The sequence below is a fragment of the Chiloscyllium plagiosum genome, unplaced genomic scaffold (genome assembly GCF_037043375.1).
Source record: "Chiloscyllium plagiosum isolate Xiang-an unplaced genomic scaffold, Cpla_swu_hap1 HiC_scaffold_38, whole genome shotgun sequence".
In the NCBI taxonomy this organism is placed as follows: domain Eukaryota; kingdom Metazoa; phylum Chordata; class Chondrichthyes; order Orectolobiformes; family Hemiscylliidae; genus Chiloscyllium; species Chiloscyllium plagiosum.
The window spans coordinates 18,561,017-18,583,075 of NW_028270176.1; the positions used below are offsets into that span (position 1 = coordinate 18,561,017).

The 22,059-nt window shown below is 59.8% G+C and overlaps 1 protein-coding gene across 3 annotated transcripts in view; it reads right to left on the reverse strand.

Annotated features, from left to right (window-relative positions):
• Positions 1-22,059, reverse strand: part of LOC122544168 (sodium channel regulatory subunit beta-1-like) — an 80,996-nt gene that overhangs the window by 19,637 nt on the left and 39,300 nt on the right. For all 3 annotated transcript variants that reach the window (XM_087981008.1, XM_087981006.1, XM_087981007.1), the window contains exon 4: positions 3,250-3,493. In XM_087981008.1, coding sequence (XP_087837134.1) covers positions 3,250-3,493 — 244 coding nt within the window. The remainder of the gene's footprint in view (positions 1-3,249; positions 3,494-22,059) is intronic.

Genomic DNA, 22,059 nt, shown 5'->3' on the forward strand with positions numbered 1-22,059 from the left:
ACCATATTTCTCACTGTCATATTCCTAGAGTTTGTTGCTCTCCTTTCAAATGCTGCCCGTGTTTCTGCATCTCCCAGTTCTGTGTCTACAGCATTCAGGTCCCAGCCTACACTCAGTTTCTGAGTCATGTCCCACCGAGTCCCTCAATTGAGATTGCTAAAGCTGGTGTTCTGCACTTCACTCGGACTGCGTGCCCTTATTTCTGCCTGCAGGGTTTTTGTAAAGCTCATTTTGTGGGATATGGACATTGCTGGCTGGCCAACAGGATTTCTCACCTCTAATTGCCCTTTGAAAACATGGTGGTGAGCTGTCTTCTTACTTGCAGCAGTCCACCTGCTGTATGTAGACCCTAGGGAGGGAATTCCAGGATTTTAACCCAGTGACACTGAAAGAATGGCAATATATTTCCAAGTTGGGGTGGTGAGTGGCTCGGAGGGGAACTTGCAGGGGGTGGTGTTCCCATGTACCTACTGCCCCTTGTCCTTCTCGATGGAAGTGACCGTGGGTCTGGAAGGTGCTGCCTGAAGATCATTGGTGAGTTTCTGCAGTGAATTTTGTAGATGGTACACACTGCTGTTACTGAGCATCGGTGGGGGGAGGGAGGGAGGGAGTGAGGGGATGTTTGTGGGTGTGGGGCCAATCCAGCAGGGGCTGCTTTGTACCTGGATGGTGTCGCGCTTCTCAAGTTGGAGCTGCCACCATGCAGAGCAAGTGGGGAGTATTCTATCACACTCCAGACTTGTGCCTTGCAGATGGTGGGCAGGGTTTGGGGAGTCAGGAAGTGAGTTACTCACCACAGAATTCCCAGCCTCTGATCTCTTGTAGCCTCTGTGTTTATGTTTCTGGGCAATGTTGATAGTGGAGTATTCACTGATGGCAACACCAATTGAATGTGAAAGGGTGATGGTTAGATTGTCTCTTACTGGGGATAGTCATAGCCTGGCATTTGTGGCTTGCCACTTGTCAGCCCAAGCCTGGATATTGTCCAGATCTTGTCATTTGGATACAGACAGCTTCAGCATCTGAGGAGCCGCAAATGGTGCTGAACATTGTGCAATCATTGAAGAACATCTCCACTTCTGGCGTTATGATGGAGGGAAGGTCTTAGATTAAGCAGCTGAAGGTGGTTGGGCCCAGGACATTACCCTGAGGAACTCCTGCAAAGATGTCCTGGAGCTAGGATGGCTGACCCTCCAACAACCATGACCATCTTCCTATGGGCAAGGTATGACTCCAGTCAGGGGAGTGTTTGCCCCCAATACCCATTTATTCCAGTTTTGCCAGCATCCGTGATGTCAAGAGCTGTCACTCTCCCCTCCCCTCTGGAATTCAGCTCCCTTTGTCCATGTTTGACCCAAGGCTATAATGAGATCAGGAGATGAGTGACCCCGGGGGGACCCAAACTGAGCGTCACTGAGCAGGTTATTGCTGAGCAGGTGCTGCTTGATAGCCCTGTTGGTGTCCCCTTCCATCACTTTACAGATGATCGATAGTAGACTGATGGGGCCGTAATTGGCCAAATTGGAGTTGTCCTTTTTTTATGCACAAGACGTACCTGGGCAATTTCCCACATTGTCGGGTGGATGCCAGTGTTGTAACCGTACTGGAACAGCTTGGCCAGGGGAACGGCAAGTTCTGGAGCACTATTGCCGGAATGATGGGAGAGCCTATAGCCTTTGCAGTATCCAGTGTATTCATTCCTTTCTCAATATAACGTGGAGTGAATTGAATTGGCTGAAGACCACATTACTGGGGACCATGGGAGATTCTCTCGAATGGGAGCTGATCCCCATTTCTTTTCTCCACTATCTAAACTTCAATTCCTTTTCTCCACTATATAGTCTTCTACCTAGACTTCCAAAAGGCCTTTGATAAGGTGCCACACGGGAGGCTGCTGAGCAAGGTGAGGGCCCATGGTGTTCAAGGGGAGCTACTGGCATGGATTGGGGATTGACTGTCTGACAGAAGGCAGAGAGTTGGGATAAAAGGTTCTGTTTTGGAATGGCAGCTAGTGCCAAGTGGGGTCCCGCAGGGTTCAGTGTTGGAGCCACAACTGTTCACTTTATATATTAATGATCTGGATAAAGGGACTGGGGGCATTCTGGCGAAGTTTGCCAATGATACGAAGTTAGGTGGACAGGCAGGTAGTACTGAGGAAGTGGGGAGGCTGCAGAAAGAAGGGCTCATGCTCGAAACGTCGAGATTCCCCTGTTCCTTGGATGCTGCCTGACCTGCTGCGCTTTTCCAGCAACACATTTTCAGTTGCAGAAAGATTTAGACAGTTTGGGAGAGTGGTCTGGAAGTGGCTGATGAAATTCAACGTGAGCAAATGCGAGGTCTTGCACTTTGAAAAAAAAAAGAATACAAGCATGGACTATTTTCTAAATGGTGAGAAAATTCATAAAGCCAAAGTACAAAGGGATCTGGGAGTGATGGTCCAGGATTCTCTAATGGTTGACATGCAGGTTGAGTCTGTGATTAAGAAAGCAAATGTAATGTTGTCATTTATCTCAAGAGGGTTGGAATGTAAAAGCAGTGATGCGTTACTGAGACTTTATAAAGCTCTGGTTAGGCCCCATTTAGATTATTGTGGCTAATTTGGTCCCCACACCTCAGGAAGAACACACTGGCACTGGAACGAGTCCAGGGGAGATTCACACGGATGATCCCTGGAATGGTAGGCCTAATGTACGATGAACGGTTGAGAATCCTGGGATTGTATTCGTTAGAGGTTAGAAGATTGAGGGGAAATCTAATGGAAACTTGCAAGATAATTCATGGCTTAGAAAGGGTGGACACTGTTAAATTGTTTCCAAAAGGAATTAGAGGGGGTTAATTTATAACAGAAATGAAGAGACATTTCTGCAGCCAGGGAGTGGTGGGCCTGTGGAATTCATTGCCATGGAGCGTAGTGGAGACCAGGACGTTAAATGCCTTCAAGGCAGAGATTGATAAATTCTTAATCTCGCTAAGGAATTAAAAGATATGGGGAGAGCGTGGGTAAGTGGCATTGAAATGCCCATCAGCTATGATTGAATGGCAGAGTGGGCCTTACTTCGACTCCTATTTTTATGGTCCTTTCTGGCTGAAGAGCTCAGTCCTGCCTTTCAATTCCCTTCTCCTTGAGAAATTGGGGTTACCTGTAGCTCTGAAGGGCAGATTAACCAGCAAACATCTTTCTGTTAAAATGACGACATTCCTCATATGTCCTCCAATTGAACCCAAGTTGTTAAGACACACCACATGTACCTTTAGCCACCACGTCCAGTTTGATGGTCTTGTTTGTTTGGGTGAAGAATATGAACTCGCCATTCCTGTAGGAAAAGGTTCTGTTGAAGAAACACCGGTAAGTGCCAGCATCTGAGAAGCTGACATTGTGCAGTATGATTGTAGCTTCCTGGATATCAGAGGTTTCCTTGCTCCCTGACCACTCAATCCGATTCTCAAAAACACCATAGGCAGTTGACACATCTGGGTAGGCATACTCGTAGATCTAAGAAGACCAAGGTCATGTAGAATTTCAGATCAACAGCAGCATTGCATTCAAAACATGGCACAATGTTCAGTGAGTTAAAATTGAACTTCAGTTAACACAAAAATATAATCAAACACATTGCCTTAGAGAGCAATAGCCAGCATCATGCAGGTTGACCCATTCAGCACTGACCCTCCAACAGTGCGGCACTGCCTCAGCACTGACCCTCCGACAGTGCAGCACTCCCTCAGCACTGACCCTCCGACAGTGCGGCACTGCCTCAGCACTGACCCTCCGACAGTGCCCACTCCCTCAGCACTGACCCTCCGACAGTGCCCACTCCCTCAGCACTGACCCTCCGACAGTGCGGCACTCCCTCAGCACTGACCCTCCGACAGTGCCCACTCCCTCAGCACTGACCCTCCGACAGTGCCCACTCCCTCAGCACTGACCCTACGACAGTGCGGCACTGCCTCAGCACTGACCCTCCGACAGTGTGACATACCCTCAGCACTGACCCTCCGACAGTGCCCACTCCCTCTGAACTGACCCTCCGACAGTGTGGCATACCCTCAGCACTGACCCTCCGACAGTGCCCACTGCCTCAGCACTGACCCTCCGACAGTGCGGCACACCCTCAGCACTGACCCTCCAACAATGCAGAATTCCCTCAGCACTGACCCTCCAACAATGCCCACTACCTAAGCACTGACCCTCTGACAGTGCGGCACTCCCTCAGCACTGACCCTCCGACAGTGCAGACTCCCTCAGCACTGACCCTCCGACAGTGCAGACTCCCTCAGCACTGATCCTCCCTCACTGCAGCATTCCCTCAGCATTGCCGCTCTCCAACAATGTGGCACTCCCTCAGCACTGACTCTCTGGGAGTGCGGCACTCCCTCAGCACTGACCCTCTGACAGTGCGGCACTCCCTCAGCACTGACCCTCCGACAGTGCCCACTCCCTCAGCACTGACCCTCCGACAGTGCCCACTCCCTCCACACTGACCCTTCGACAGTGCCCACTCCCTCAGCACTGACCCTCTGACATTGCGGCACTCCCTCAGCACTGACCCTCCGACAGTGCCCACTCCCTCAGCACTGACCCTCCGACAGTGCCCACTCCCTCCACACTGACCCTTCGACAGTGCCCACTCCCTCAGCACTGACCCTCCGACAGTGCGGCACTGCCTCAGCACTGACCCTCCGACAGTGCCCACTCCCTCAGCACTGACCCTCCGACAATGCGGCACTCCCTCAGCACTGACCCTCCGACAGTGCGGCACTGCCTCAACACTGACCCTCCGTCAGTGCCCACTCCCTCAGCACTGACCCTACGACAGTGCCCACTCCCTCAGTACTGACCCTCCGACAATGCGGCACTCCCTCAGCACTGACCCTCCGACAGTGCGACACTGCCTCAACACTGACCCTCCGACAGTGCCCACTCCCTCAGCACTGACCCTCCGACAATGCGGCACTCCCTCAGCACTGACCCTCCTAGAGTGCCCACTCCCTCAGCACTGACCCTCTGACAGTGCGGCACTCCCTCAGCACTGACCCTTCGACAGTGCCCACTCCCTCAGCACTGACCCTCCGACAGTGCCCACTCCCTCAGCACTGACCCCCCTGAAGGTGCAGCACTCCCTCAGCACTGACCCTCCGAAAGTGCCCACTCCCTCAGCACTGACCCCGCCCGACAGTGCGGCACTCCCTCAGCACTGACCCCCCTGAAGGTGCAGCAATCCCTCAGCACTGACCGTCCGAAAGTGCCCACTCCCTCAGCACTGACCCCGCCCGACAGTGCGGCACTCCCTCGGCACTGACCTTCCAACAGTGCAGACTCACTCAGCACTGACACCCCGACAGTGCGGCATGCCTTCAGCACTGATCCCCCCCCCGACATTGACCTTCCAACAGTGCCCACTCCCTCAGCACTGATCCTCCAACAGTGCCCACTCCCTCAGCACTGACTCTCCAACAGTGCCCACTTCCTCAGCACTGACCCTCGGACAGTGCGGCATTCCCTCAGCACTGACGCTCCAACAGGCCCACTCTTTCAGTACTGACCCCACCCAGCAGTGGGGTGCTCAATCAGCACTGATCCTCCCATAGTGTGGCACTCCCTCAACACTGACCCTCCGACAGTGCAGCACTCCCTCAGCACTGACCCTTCGACAGTGCAGCACTCCCTCAGCACTGACCCTCCGACACTGCGGCACTCCCTCAGCACTGACCGTCCGACTGTCCGGCACTCCCTCTGCACTGACCCTCCGACAGTGTGACATACCCTCAGCACTGACCCTCCGACAGTGCCCACTCCCTCTGCACTGACCCTCCGACAGTGTGGTATACCCTCAGCACTGACCCTCCGACAGTGCCCACTGCCTCAGCACTGACCCTCCGACAGTGCGGCACACCCTCAGCACTGACCCTCCAACAATGCAGAATTCCCTCAGCACTGACCCTCCAACAATGCCCACTACCTAAGCACTGACCCTCTGACAGTGCGGCACTCCCTCAGCACTGACCCTCCGACAGTGCCCACTCCCTCTGCACTGACCCTCCGACAGTGTGGTATACCCTCAGCACTGACCCTCCGACAGTGCCCACTGCCTCAGCACTGACCCTCCGACAGTGCGGCACACCCTCAGCACTGACCCTCCAACAATGCAGAATTCCCTCAGCACTGACCCTCCAACAATGCCCACTACCTAAGCACTGACCCTCTGACAGTGCGGCACTCCCTCAGCACTGACCCTCTGACAGTGCAGACTCCCTCAGCACTGACCCTCCGACAGTGCAGACTCCCTCAGCACTGATCCTCCCTCACTGCAGCATTCCCTCAGCATTGCCGCTCTCCAACAATGTGGCACTCCCTCAGCACTGACCTTCTGACAGTGCGGCACTCCCTCAGCACTGACCCTCAGACAGTGCCCACTCCCTCAGCACTGACCCTCCGACAGTGCCCACTCCCTCCACACTGACCCTTCGACAGTGCCCACTCCCTCAGCACTGACCCTCCTCCGACAGTGCAGACTCCCTCAGCACTGATCCTCCCTCACTGCAGCATTCCCTCAGCATTGCCGCTCTCCAACAATGTGGCACTCCCTCAGCACAGACCTTCTGACAGTGCGGCACTCCCTCAGCACTGACCCTCCGACAGTGCCCACTCCCTCAGCACTGACCCTCCGACCATGCCCACTCCCTCAGCACTGACCCTCCGACAGTGTCCACTCCCTCAGCACTGACCCTCCGACAGTGCCCACTCCCTCCACACTGACCCTTCGACAGTGCCCACTCCCTCAGCACTGACCCTCCGACAGTGCGGCACTCCCTCTGCACTGACCCTCCAACAGTGCGGCACTCCCTCAGCACTGACCCTCCAACAGTGCGGCACTCCCTCTGCACTAACCTTCTGGCAGCACCCACACGCTCAGCAATGACCTTCCGACAGTGCGGCATTCCCTCAGCACTGACCGAACGACAGTGTGGCATTCCCTCAGCACTGACCCTCCGACATTGCGGCATTCCCTCAGCACTGACCCTCCGACGGTGCACACTCCCGCAGCACTGACCCTCCAACAGGGTGGCATTCCCTCAGCACTGACCCTCCGACAGTGCCCAATCCCTGAGCACTGACCCTCCGACAGTGCAGCATTCCCTCAGCACTGACCCTCCGACAGTGCGGCACTCCCTCAGCAATGACCCTCCAACAGTGTGGCACTCCCTCAGCACTGACCCTCCGACAGTGCAGACTCCCTCAGCACAGACCCTCCGACAGTGCAGACTCCCTCAGCACTGACCCTCCCACAGTGCAGACTCCCTCAGCACTGACCCTCCAACAGTGCGGCACTCCCTCAGCACTGACCCTCCAACAGTGTGGCACTCCCTCAGCACTGACCCTCCGACAGTGCAGACTCCCTCAGCACAGACCCTCCGACAGTGCAGACTCCCTCAGCACTGACCCTCCCACAGTGCAGACTCCCTCAGCACTGACCCTCCGACAGTGCCCACTCCCTCCACACTGACCCTTCGACAGTGCCCACTCCCTCAGCACTGACCCTCCGACAGTGCGGCACTCCCTCAGCACTGACCCTTCGACAGTGCCCACTCCCTCAGCACTGACCCTCCGACAGTGCGGCACTCCCTCAGCACTGACCCTCCGACAGTGCCCACTCCCTCAGCACTGACCCTCCGACAGGGCCCACTCCCTCAGCACTGACCCTTTGACAATGCCCACTCTCTCAGCACTGACCCTCCGACAGTGCGACACTCCCTCAGCACTGACCCTCCGACAGTGCGGCACTCCTTCAGTACTGACCCTCCGACAGTGTGGCACTCCTTCAGTACTGACCCTCCGACAGTGTGGCACTCCTTCAGTACTGACCCTCCGACAGTGCGGCACTCCTTCAGTACTGACCCTCCGACAGTGTGGCTCTCCCTCATCACTGACCCTCCGGCAGTGCGGCGCTCCCTCAGCACTGACACTCCGACAGTGCGGCGCTCCCTCAGCACTCACACTCCGACAGTGCGGCACTCCCTCATCACTGACCCTCCGGCAGTGCGGCGCTCCCTCAGCACTCACACTCCGACAGTGCGGCACTCCCTCAGCACTGACCCACCGACAGTGCGACACTCCCTCAGCACTGACCCTCCGACAGTGCCCACTCCCTCAGCACTGATCCCCCCCCGACATTGCGGCACTCCCTCAGCACTGACTCCTCAACAGTACGGCACTCCCTCAGCACTGACCCACCGACAGTGCCCACTCCCTCAGCACTGACCCTCCGACAGTGCCCACTCCCTCAGCACTTACCCTTCGACAGTGCCCACTCCCTCAGCACTGACCCTCCGACAGTGCAGACTCCCTCAGCACTGACCCTCCGACAGTGCAGACTCCCTCAGCACTGATCCTCCCTCACTGCAGCATTCCCTCAGCATTGCCGCTCTCCAACAATGTGGCACTTCCTCAGCACTGACTCTCTGAGAGTGCGGCACTCCCTCAGCACTGACCCTCTGACAGTGCGGCACTCCCTCAGCACTGACCCTCCGACAGTGCCCACTCCCTCAGCACTGACCCTCCGACAGTGCCCACTCCCTCAGCACTGACTCTCCGACAGTGCCCACTCCCTCCACACTGACCCTTCGACAGTGCCCACTCCCTCAGCACTGACCCTCTGACATTGCGGCACTCCCTCAGCACTAACCCTCCGACAGTGCCCACTCCCTCAGCACTGACCCTCCGACAGTGCCCACTCCCTCCACACTGACCCTTCGACAGTGCCCACTCCCTCAGCACTGACCCTCCGACAGTGCGGCACTGCCTCAGCACTGACCCTCCGACAGTGCCCACTCCCTCAGCACTGACCATCCGACAATGCGGCACTCCCTCAGCACTGACCCTCCGACAGTGCGGCACTGCCTCAACACTGACCCTCCGTCAGTGCCCACTCCCTCAGCACTGACCCTACGACAGTGCCCACTCCCTCAGCACTGACCCTCCGACAATGCGGCACTCCCTCAGCACTGACCCTCCGACAGTGCGACACTGCCTCAACACTGACCCTCCGACAGTGCCCACTCCCTCAGCACTGACCCTCCGACAATGCGGCACTCCCTCAGCACTGACCCTCCTAGAGTGCCCACTCCCTCAGCACTGACCCTCTGACAGTGCGGCACTCCCTCAGCACTGACACTCCGACAGTGCGGCACTCCCTCAGCACTGACACCCCGACAGTGCGGCATGCCCTCAGCACTGACCCCCCCCCCCACCGTGACCTTCCAACAGTGCCCACTCCCTCAGCACTGACCCTCGGACAGTGCAGCATTCCCTCAGCACTGACGCTCCAACAGTGCCCACTCTTTCAGTACTGACCCCACCCAGCAGTGGGGTGCTCAATCAGCACTGATCCTCCCATAGTGTGGCACTCCCTCAACACTGACCCTCCGACAGTACAGCACTCCCTCAGCACTGACCCTCCGACAGTGCAGCACTCCCTCAGCACTGACGCTTCGACAGTGCAGCACTCCCTCAGCACTGACCCTCCGACAATGCGGTACTCCCTCAGCACTGACCCTCCGACACTGCGGCACTCCCTCAGCACTGACCGTCCGACTGTCCGGCACTCCCTCAGCACTGACCCTCCGACAGTGTGACATACCCTCAGCACTGACCCTCCGACAGTGCCCACTCCCTCTGCACTGACCCTCCGACAGTGCGGCACTCCCTCAGCACTGACCCTCCAACAATGCAGAATTCCCTCAGCACTGACCCTCCAACAATGCCCACTACCTAAGCACTGACCCTCTGACAGTGCGGCACTCCCTCAGCACTGACCCTCCGACAGTGCAGACCCCCTCAGCACTGACCCTCCGACAGTGCAGACTCCCTCAGCACTGACCCTCCGACAGTGCAGACTCCCTCAGCACTGACCCTCCCTCACTGCAGCATTCCCTCAGCATTGCCGCTCTCCAACAATGTGGCACTCCCTCAGCACTGACCTTCTGACAGTGCGGCACTCCCTCAGCACTGACCCTCCGACAGTGCCCACTCCCTCAGCACTGACCCTCCGACAGTGCCCACTCCCTCCACACTGACCCTTCGACAGTGCCCACTCCCTCAGCACTGACCCTCCGACAGTGCGGCACTGCCTCAGCACTGACCCTCCGACAGTGCCCACTCCCTCAGCACTGACCCTCCGACAATGCGGCACTCCCTCAGCACTGACCCTCCGACAGTGCGGCACTGCCTCAACACTGACCCTCCGTCAGTGCCCACTCCCTCAGCACTGACCCTACGACAGTGCCCACTCCCTCAGCACTGACCCTCCGACAATGCGGCACTCCCTCAGCACTGACCCTCCGACAGTGCGACACTGCCTCAACAGTGACCCTCCGACAGTGCCCACTCCCTCAGCACTGACCCTCCGACAATGCGGCACTCCCTCAGCACTGACCCTCCTAGAGTGCCCACTCCCTCAGCACTGACCCTCTGACAGTGCGGCACTCCCTCAGCACTGACACTCCGACAGTGCCCACTCCCTCAGCACTGACCCCCCTGAAGGTGCTGCACTCCCTCAGCACTGACCCTCCGAAAGTGCCCACTCCCTCAGCACTGACCCTCGGACAGTGCGGCATTCCCTCAGCACTGACGCTCCAACAGTGCCCACTCTTTCAGTACTGACCCCACCCAGCAGTGGGGTGCTCAATCAGCACTGATCCTCCCATAGTGTGGCACTCCCTCAACACTGACCCTCCGACAGTGCAGCACTCCCTCAGCACTGACCCTTCGACAATGCGGTACTCCCTCAGCACTGACCCTCCGACACTGCGGCACTCCCTCAGCACTGACCGTCCGACTGTCCGGCACTCCCTCTGCACTGACCCTCCGACAGTGTGACACACCCTCAGCACTGACCCTCCGACAGTGCCCACTCCCTCTGCACTGACCCTCCGACAGTGTGGTATACCCTCAGCACTGACCCTCCGACAGTGCCCACTGCCTCAGCACTGACCCTCCGACAGTGCGGCACACCCTCAGCACTGACCCTCCAACAATGCAGAATTCCCTCAGCACTGACCCTCCAACAATGCCCACTACCTAAGCACTGACCCTCTGACAGTGCGGCACTCCCTCAGCACTGACCCTCTGACAGTGCAGACTCCCTCAGCACTGACCCTCCGACAGTGCAGACTCCCTCAGCACTGACCCTCCGACAGTGCAGACTCCCTCAGCACTGATCCTCCCTCACTGCAGCATTCCCTCAGCATTGCCGCTCTCCAACAATGTGGCACTCCCTCAGCACTGACCTTCTGACAGTGCGGCACTCCCTCAGCACTGACCCTCCGACAGTGCCCACTCCCTCAGCACTGACCCTCCGACAGTGCCCACTCCCTCCACACTGACCCTTCGACAGTGCCCACTCCCTCAGCACTGACCCTCCTCCGACAGTGCAGACTCGCTCAGCACTGATCCTCCCTCACTGCAGCATTCCCTCAGCATTGCCGCTCTCCAACAATGTGGCACTCCCTCAGCACAGACCTTCTGACAGTGCGGCACTCCCTCAGCACTGACCCTCCGACAGTGCCCACTCCCTCAGCACTGACCCTCCGACAGTGCCCACTCCCTCCACACTGACCCTTCGACAGTGCCCACTCCCTCAGCACTGACCCTCCGACAGTGCGGCACTCCCTCTGCACTGACCCTCCAACAGTGCGGCACTCCCTCAGCACTGACCCTCCGACAGTGCCCACTCCCTCAGCACTGACCCTCCGACAGTGCCCACTCCCTCAGCACTGACTCTCCGACAGTGCCCACTCCCTCCACACTGACCCTTCGACAGTGCCCACTCCCTCAGCACTGACCCTCTGACATTGCGGCACTCCCTCAGCACTAACCCTCCGACAGTGCCCACTCCCTCAGCACTGACCCTCCGACAGTGCCCACTCCCTCCACACTGACCCTTCGACAGTGCCCACTCCCTCAGCACTGACCCTCCGACAGTGCGGCACTGCCTCAGCACTGACCCTCCGACAGTGCCCACTCCCTCAGCACTGACCATCCGACAATGCGGCACTCCCTCAGCACTGACCCTCCGACAGTGCGGCACTGCCTCAACACTGACCCTCCGTCAGTGCCCACTCCCTCAGCACTGACCCTACGACAGTGCCCACTCCCTCAGCACTGACCCTCCGACAATGCGGCACTCCCTCAGCACTGACCCTCCGACAGTGCGACACTGCCTCAACACTGACCCTCCGACAGTGCCCACTCCCTCAGCACTGACCCTCCGACAATGCGGCACTCCCTCAGCACTGACCCTCCTAGAGTGCCCACTCCCTCAGCACTGACCCTCTGACAGTGCGGCACTCCCTCAGCACTGACACTCCGACAGTGCGGCACTCCCTCAGCACTGACACCCCGACAGTGCGGCATGCCCTCAGCACTGACCCCCCCCCCCACCGTGACCTTCCAACAGTGCCCACTCCCTCAGCACTGACCCTCGGACAGTGCAGCATTCCCTCAGCACTGACGCTCCAACAGTGCCCACTCTTTCAGTACTGACCCCACCCAGCAGTGGGGTGCTCAATCAGCACTGATCCTCCCATAGTGTGGCACTCCCTCAACACTGACCCTCCGACAGTACAGCACTCCCTCAGCACTGACCCTCCGACAGTGCAGCACTCCCTCAGCACTGACGCTTCGACAGTGCAGCACTCCCTCAGCACTGACCCTCCGACAATGCGGTACTCCCTCAGCACTGACCCTCCGACACTGCGGCACTCCCTCAGCACTGACCGTCCGACTGTCCGGCACTCCCTCAGCACTGACCCTCCGACAGTGTGACATACCCTCAGCACTGACCCTCCGACAGTGCCCACTCCCTCTGCACTGACCCTCCGACAGTGCGGCACTCCCTCAGCACTGACCCTCCAACAATGCAGAATTCCCTCAGCACTGACCCTCCAACAATGCCCACTACCTAAGCACTGACCCTCTGACAGTGCGGCACTCCCTCAGCACTGACCCTCCGACAGTGCAGACCCCCTCAGCACTGACCCTCCGACAGTGCAGACTCCCTCAGCACTGACCCTCCGACAGTGCAGACTCCCTCAGCACTGACCCTCCCTCACTGCAGCATTCCCTCAGCATTGCCGCTCTCCAACAATGTGGCACTCCCTCAGCACTGACCTTCTGACAGTGCGGCACTCCCTCAGCACTGACCCTCCGACAGTGCCCACTCCCTCAGCACTGACCCTCCGACAGTGCCCACTCCCTCCACACTGACCCTTCGACAGTGCCCACTCCCTCAGCACTGACCCTCCGACAGTGCGGCACTGCCTCAGCACTGACCCTCCGACAGTGCCCACTCCCTCAGCACTGACCCTCCGACAATGCGGCACTCCCTCAGCACTGACCCTCCGACAGTGCGGCACTGCCTCAACACTGACCCTCCGTCAGTGCCCACTCCCTCAGCACTGACCCTACGACAGTGCCCACTCCCTCAGCACTGACCCTCCGACAATGCGGCACTCCCTCAGCACTGACCCTCCGACAGTGCGACACTGCCTCAACAGTGACCCTCCGACAGTGCCCACTCCCTCAGCACTGACCCTCCGACAATGCGGCACTCCCTCAGCACTGACCCTCCTAGAGTGCCCACTCCCTCAGCACTGACCCTCTGACAGTGCGGCACTCCCTCAGCACTGACACTCCGACAGTGCCCACTCCCTCAGCACTGACCCCCCTGAAGGTGCTGCACTCCCTCAGCACTGACCCTCCGAAAGTGCCCACTCCCTCAGCACTGACCCTCGGACAGTGCGGCATTCCCTCAGCACTGACGCTCCAACAGTGCCCACTCTTTCAGTACTGACCCCACCCAGCAGTGGGGTGCTCAATCAGCACTGATCCTCCCATAGTGTGGCACTCCCTCAACACTGACCCTCCGACAGTGCAGCACTCCCTCAGCACTGACCCTTCGACAATGCGGTACTCCCTCAGCACTGACCCTCCGACACTGCGGCACTCCCTCAGCACTGACCGTCCGACTGTCCGGCACTCCCTCTGCACTGACCCTCCGACAGTGTGACACACCCTCAGCACTGACCCTCCGACAGTGCCCACTCCCTCTGCACTGACCCTCCGACAGTGTGGTATACCCTCAGCACTGACCCTCCGACAGTGCCCACTGCCTCAGCACTGACCCTCCGACAGTGCGGCACACCCTCAGCACTGACCCTCCAACAATGCAGAATTCCCTCAGCACTGACCCTCCAACAATGCCCACTACCTAAGCACTGACCCTCTGACAGTGCGGCACTCCCTCAGCACTGACCCTCTGACAGTGCAGACTCCCTCAGCACTGACCCTCCGACAGTGCAGACTCCCTCAGCACTGACCCTCCGACAGTGCAGACTCCCTCAGCACTGATCCTCCCTCACTGCAGCATTCCCTCAGCATTGCCGCTCTCCAACAATGTGGCACTCCCTCAGCACTGACCTTCTGACAGTGCGGCACTCCCTCAGCACTGACCCTCCGACAGTGCCCACTCCCTCAGCACTGACCCTCCGACAGTGCCCACTCCCTCCACACTGACCCTTCGACAGTGCCCACTCCCTCAGCACTGACCCTCCTCCGACAGTGCAGACTCGCTCAGCACTGATCCTCCCTCACTGCAGCATTCCCTCAGCATTGCCGCTCTCCAACAATGTGGCACTCCCTCAGCACAGACCTTCTGACAGTGCGGCACTCCCTCAGCACTGACCCTCCGACAGTGCCCACTCCCTCAGCACTGACCCTCCGACAGTGCCCACTCCCTCCACACTGACCCTTCGACAGTGCCCACTCCCTCAGCACTGACCCTCCGACAGTGCGGCACTCCCTCTGCACTGACCCTCCAACAGTGCGGCACTCCCTCAGCACTGACCCTCCAACAGTGCGGCACTCCCTCTGCACTGACCCTCCGACAGTGCAGCACTCCCTCAGCACTGACCCTCCGACGGTGCACACTCCCGCAGCACTGACCCTCCAACAGGGTGGCATTCCCTCAGCACTGACTCTCCGACAGTGCCCAATCCCTCAGCACTGACCCTCCGACAGTGCCCACTCCCTCAGCACTGACCCTCCGACAGTGCCCAATCCCTGAGCACTGACCCTCCGACAGTGCAGCATTCCCTCAGCACTGACCCTCCGGCAGTGCCCACTCCCTCAGCAATGACCCTCAACAGTGTGGCACTCCCTCAGCACTGACCCTCCGACAGTGCAGACTCCCTCAGCACTGACCCTCCCACAGTGCAGACTCCCTCAGCACTGACCCTCCGACAGTGCGGCACTCCCTCAGCACTGACCCTCCCACAGTGCAGACTCCCTCAGCACTGACCCTCCCACAGTGCAGACTCCCTCAGCACTGACCCTCCAACAGTGTGGCACTCCCTCAGCACTGACCCTCCCACAGTGCAGACTCCCTCAGCACTGACCCTCCGACAGTGCAGACTCCCTCAGCACTGACCCTCCGACAGTGCAGACTCCCTCAGCACTGATCCTCCCTCACTGCAGCATTCCCTCAGCATTGCCACTCTCCAACAATGTGGCACTCCCTCAGCACTGACCCTCCGACAGTGCGGCACTCCCTCAGCACTGACCCTTCGACAGTGCCCACTCCCTCTGCACTGACCCTCCGACAGTGCGGCACTCCCTCAGCACTGACCCTCCGACAGTGCCCACTCCATCAGCACTGACCCTCCGACAGTGCGGCACTCCCTCAGCACTGACCCTCCGACAGTGCGGCACTCCCTCATCACTGACCCTCCGACAGTGCGGCGCTCCCTCAGCACTGACCCTCCGACAGTGCGACACTCCCTCAGCACTGACCCTCCGACAGTGCGGCACTCCTTCAGTACTGACCCTCCGACAGTGCGGCACTCCTTCATCACTGACCCTCCGACAGTGCGGCGCTCCTTCAGCACTGACCCTCTGACAGTGCGGCACTCCCTCATCACTGACTCCTCAACAGTACGGCACTCCCTCAGAACTGACCCCTCAACAGTGCGGCACTCCCTCACCACTGACCCCCCGACAGTGCAGCACTCCCTCAGCACTGACCCCCCGACAGTGCAGCACTCCCTCAGCTCTGACCCACCCCACAGGGGCACTCCCTCAGCACTGACCTTCCAAAATTCCCACTCCTAGAGCACTGACCTTCCAACAGTGCCCACTCCCTCAGCAGTGACTGTCCAACAGTGCCCGCTCCCTCAGCACTGCCCCTCCGACAATGTGGCACTCCCTCAGCACTGACACCCCAATAGTGCGGCACTGCCTCAGCATGACCCAGCGACAGTATCCACTCCCTCAGCACTGCCCCTCCGACAATGCGGCACTCCCTCAGCACTGACACCCCAATAGTGCGGCACTGCCTGAGCATGACCCTCCGACAGTTTCCACACCCTCAGCACTGAACCTCCGACACGGCGGCACTCCATCAGTACTGACCACACGTCAGTGTGGCATTCCCTCAGCACTGAGCGCCCGACATTGCGGCACTCCCTCAGTACTGACCGTCCGACAGTGTGGCACTCCCTCAGCACTGACTCTCCGTCAGTGCCCACTCCCTCATCACTGAACCTCCGACACTGCGGCACTCCCTCAGCACTGACCCACCGACAGTGCGGCATTCCCTCAGCACTGACCTTCCGACAGTGCAGCACTCCCTCAGCACTGACCCTCCGACAGTGTGGCATTCCCTCAGCACTGACCTTCCGACAGTGCCCACTCCCTCATCACTGACCCTCCGACAGTGCGGCATTCCCTCAGCACTGACCTTCCGACAGTGTGGCACTCCCTCAGCACTGACCCTCCGACAGTGTGGCATTCCCTCAGCACTGACCTTCCGACAGCGCCCACTCTCTCAGTACTGACCCCACCCAGCTGTGCTGTGCTCCATCAGCACTGATCCTCCCATAGTGCGGCACTCCCTCAGCACTGACCCTCCGACAGTGCCCACTCCCTCAGCACTGACCCTCCGACAGTGCGGCATTCCCTCAGCACTGACCCTCCGACAGTGTGTCATTCCCTCAGCACTGACCTTCCGACAGCGCCCACTCTCTCAGTACTGACCCCACCCAGCTGTGCTGTGCTCCATCAGCACTGATCCTCCCATAGTGCGGCACTCCCTCAGCACTGACCCTCCGACAGTGCCCACTCCCTCAGCACTGACCCTCCGACAGTGCGGCATTCCCTCAGCACTGACCCTCCGACAGTGTGTCATTCCCTCAGCACTGACCTTCCGACAGCGCCCACTCTCTCAGTACTGACCCCACCCAGCTGTGCTGTGCTCCATCAGCACTGATCCTCCCATAGTGCGGCACTCCCTCAGCACTGACCCTCCAACAGTGCAGCACTCCTTCAGCACCGACCCCCTGACAGTGCGGCACTCCCTCAGCACTGACCCTGCGACAGTGCGGCACTCCCTCAGCACTGATCCTCCGACAGTGCGACGCACCCTCAGCACTGACCCTCCAACAGTGCACACTCCCTCAGCACTGAGCCTCCGACAGTGCAGCACTCCTTCAGCACCGACCCTCCGACAGTGCGGCACTTCCTCAGCACTGACCCTCCAACAGTGCACACTCCCTCAGCACTGACCCTCTGACAGTGCGGCACTCCCTCAGCACTGACCCTCCAACAGTGCAGCACTCCTTCAGCACCGACCCTCCGACAGTGCGGCACTTCCTCAGCACTGACCCTCCAACAGTGTGGCACTCCCGCAGCACTGACCTTTCGACAGCAGCCAATCCCTCAGTACTGACCTTCCGACAGTGCGGCATTCCCTTATCACTGACCCTCTGACAGTGCGGCATTCCCTCAGCACTGACCCTCCAACAGTGCGGCACTCCCTCAGTACTGATCCTCCAACAGTGTGGCACTCCCTCAGCACTGACCCTCCAACAGTGTGGCCTTCTGGCAGCACCCACACCCTCAGCACTGACACTCCAACAGTGCCCACTCCCTCAGCAATGACCTTCTGGCAGCTCCCACACCCTCAGCACTGACCTCTCGACAGTGCGGCATTCCCTCAGCACTGACCCTCCGACAGTGCCCAATCCCACAGCACTGACACTCCAAAAGTGCCCAATCCCTCAGCAATGACCCTCCGACAGTGCAGCACTCCCTCAGCACTGACCCTCCGACAGTGTGGCATTCCCTCAGCACTGACCTACTGACAGCGCCCACTCTCTCAGTACTGACCCCATCCAGCTGTGCTGTGCTCCATCAGCACTGATCCTCCCATAGTGCGGCACTCCCTCAGCACTGACCCTCCGACAGTGCGGCACTCCCTCAGCACTGACCCTCCAACAGCGCAGCACTCATTCAGCACCGACCCCCCGACAGTGCGGAACTCACACAGCACTGACCTTCCGACAGCGCCCAATCCCTCAGCACTGACCCTGCGACAGTGCGGCACTCCCTCAGCACTGACCCTCCGACAGTGCGACGCTCCCTCAGCACTGACCCTCCAACAGTGCACACTCCCTCAGCACTGAGCCTCCGACAGTGCGGCACTCCCTCAGCACTGACCCTCCAACAGTGCAGCACTCCTTCAGCACCGACCCTCCGACAGTGCGGCACTCCCTCAGCACTGACCCTCCAACAGTGCAGCACTCCTTCAGCACCGACCCTCCGACAGTGCGGCACTCCCTCAGCACTGACCCTCCGACAGTGTGGCACTCCCTCAGCACTGACCTTCCGACAGCGCCCAATCCCTCAGTACTGACCTTCCGACAGTGCCGCATTCCCTTATCACTGACCCTCTGACAGTGCGGCACCCCCTCAGCAGTGACCCTGCGACAGTGTGGCACTCCCTCAGCACTGACCCTCCGACAGTGCAGCACTCCCTCAGCACTGACCCTCCGACAGTGCGGCACTCCCTCAGCACTAACTCTCCAACAGTGTGGCACTCCCTCAGCACTGACCCTCCAACAGTGTGGCACTCCCTCAGCTCTGACCTTCCGACAGCACCCAATCCGTCAGCACTGACCTTCCGACAGTGCGGCATTCCCTTATCACTGACCCTCTGACAGTGCGGCATTCCCTCAGCACTGACCCTCCAACAGTGCGGCACTCCCTCAGGACTGATCCTCCAACAGTGTGGCACTCCCTCAGCACTGACCCTCCAACAGTGTGGCCTTCTGGCAGCACCCACTCCCTCAGCACCGACCCCCCGACAGTGCGGAACTCCCACAGCACTGACCTTCCGACAGCGCCCAATCCCTCAGCACTGACCCTGCGACAGTGCGGCACTCCCTCAGCACTGACCCTCCGACAGTGCGACGCTCCCTCAGCACTGACCCTCCAACAGTGCACACTCCCTCAGCACTGAGCCTCGGACAGTGCGGCACTCCCTCAGCTCTGACCCTCCGGCAGTGCGGCGCTCCCTCAGCACTCACACTCCGACAGTGCGGCACTCCCTCAGCACTGACCCACCGACAGTGCGACACTCCCTCAGCACTGACCCTCCGACAGTGCCCACTCCCTCAGCACTGACGCCCCCCCCCGACATTGCGGCACTCCCTCAGCACTGACTCCTCAACAGTACGGCACTCCCTCAGCACTGACCCTCCGACAGTGCCCACTCCCTCAGCACTGACCCTCCGACAGTGCACAGTCCCTCAGCACTGACCCTCCGACAGTGCGGCACTCCCTCAGCACTGACCCTCCAACAGTGCGGCACTCCCTCAGCACTGACCCTCCAACAGTGCGGCACTCCCTCTGCACTAACCTTCTGGCAGCACCCACACACTCAGCAATGACCTTCTGACAGTGCGGCATTCCCTCAGCACTGACCGAACGACAGTGTGGCATTCCCTCAGCACTGACCCTCCAACAGTGCGGAATTACCTCAGCACTGACCCTCCGACAGTGCCCACTACCTCAGCACTGACCCTCCGACATTGCGGCATTCTCTCAGCACTGACCCTCCGACAGTGCAGCACTCCCTCAGCACTGACCCTCCGACAGTGCCCACTCCCGCAGCACTGACCCTCCAACAGGGTGGCATTCCCTCAGCAGTGACCCTCCGACAGTGCCCAATCCGTGAGCACTGACCCTCCGACAGTGCGGCACTCCCTCAGCACTGACCCTCCAGCAGTGTGGCACTCCCTGAGCACTGACCCTCCGACAGTGCAGACTCCCTCAGCACTGACCCTCCCACAGTGCAGACTCCCTCAGCACTGACCCTCTGACAGTGCGGCACTCCCTCAGCACTGACCCTCCGACAGTGCAGACTCCCTCAGCACTGATCCTCCCTCACTGCAGCATTCCCTCAGCATTGCCACTCTCCAACAATGTGGCACTCCCTCAGCAGTGACCCTCCGACAGTGCGGCACTCCCTCAGCACTGACCCTCCGACAGGGCCCACTCCCTCAGCACTGACCCTCCGACATTGCGACACTCCCTCAGCACTGATCCTCCGACAGTGCGGCACTCCCGCAGCACTGACCCTCCAACAGTGTGGCATTCCCTCAACACTGACTCTCCGACAGGGCCCACTCCCTCAGCACTGACCCTTCGACAGTGCCCACTCCCTCAGCACTGACCCTCTGACAGTGCCCACTCCCTCAGCACTGACCCTCCGACAGTGCCCACTCCCTCTGCACTGACCCTCCGACAGTGCGGCACTCCCTCAGCACTGACCCTCTGACAGGGCCCACTCCCTCAGCACTGACCCTTCAACAGTGCCCACTCCCTCAGCACTGACCCTCCGACAGTGCGGCACTCCCGCAGCACTGACCCTCCAACAGTGTGGCATTCCCTCAACACTGACTCTCCGACAGGGCCCACTCCCTCAGCACTGACCCTTCGACAGTGCCCACTCCCTCAGCACTGACCCTCTGACAGTGCCCACTCCCTCAGCACTGACCCTCCGACAGTGCGGCACTCCCTCAGCACTGACCCTCCGACATGGCCCACTCCCTCAGCACTGACCCTTCGACAGTGCCCACTCCCTCAGCACTGACCCTCCGACAGTGCGACACTCCCTCAGCACTGACCCTCCGACAGTGCCCACTCCCTCTGCACTGACCCTCCGACAGTGCGGCACTCCCTCAGCACTGACCCTCTGACAGGGCCCACTCCCTCAGCACTGACCCTTCGACAGTGCCCAATCCCTCAGCACTGACCCTCCGACAGTGTGACACTCCCTCAGCACTGACCCTCCGACAGTGCGGCGCTCCCTCAGCACTGACCCTCCGACAGTGCGGCACTCCCTCATCACTGACCCTCCGATAGTGCGGCGCTCCCTCAGCACTGACACTCCGACAGTGCGGCACTCCCTCAGCACTGACCCACCGAAAGTGCGACACTCCCTCAGCACTGACCCTCCGACAGTGCCCACTCCCTCAGCACTGACCCTCTGACAGTGCGCACTCCCTCAGCACTGACCCCCCCCCGACAGTGCGGCACTCCCTCAGCACTGACCCTCCGACAGTGCCCACTCCCTCAGCACTGACCCCCCCCGACATTGCGGCACTCCCTCAGCACTGACTCCTCAACAGTACGGCACTCCCTCAGAACTGACCCCTCAAAAGTGCGGCACTCCCTCACCACTGACCCCCCGACAGTGCAGCACTCCCTCACCACTGACCCCCCGACAGTGCAGCACTCCCTCAGCACTGACCCCCCGACAGTGCAGCACTCCCTCAGCTCTGACCCACCCCACAGGGGCACTCCCTCAGCACTGACCTTCCAAAATTCCCACTCCCAGAGCACTGACCTTCCAACAGTGCCCACTCCCTCAGCACTGCCCCTCCGACAATGTGGCACTCCCTCAGCACTGACACCCCAATAGTGCGGCACTGCCTCAGCATGACCCACCGACAGTATCCACTCCCTCAGCACTGCCCCTCCGACAATGCGGCACTCCCTCAGCACTGACACCCCAATAGTGCGGCACTGCCTGAGCATGACCCTCCGACAGTTTCCACTCCCTCAGCACTGAACCTCCGACACGGCGGCACTCCATCAGTACTGACCACACGTCAGTGTGGCACTCCCTCAGCACTGAGCGCCCAACATTGCGGCACTCCCTC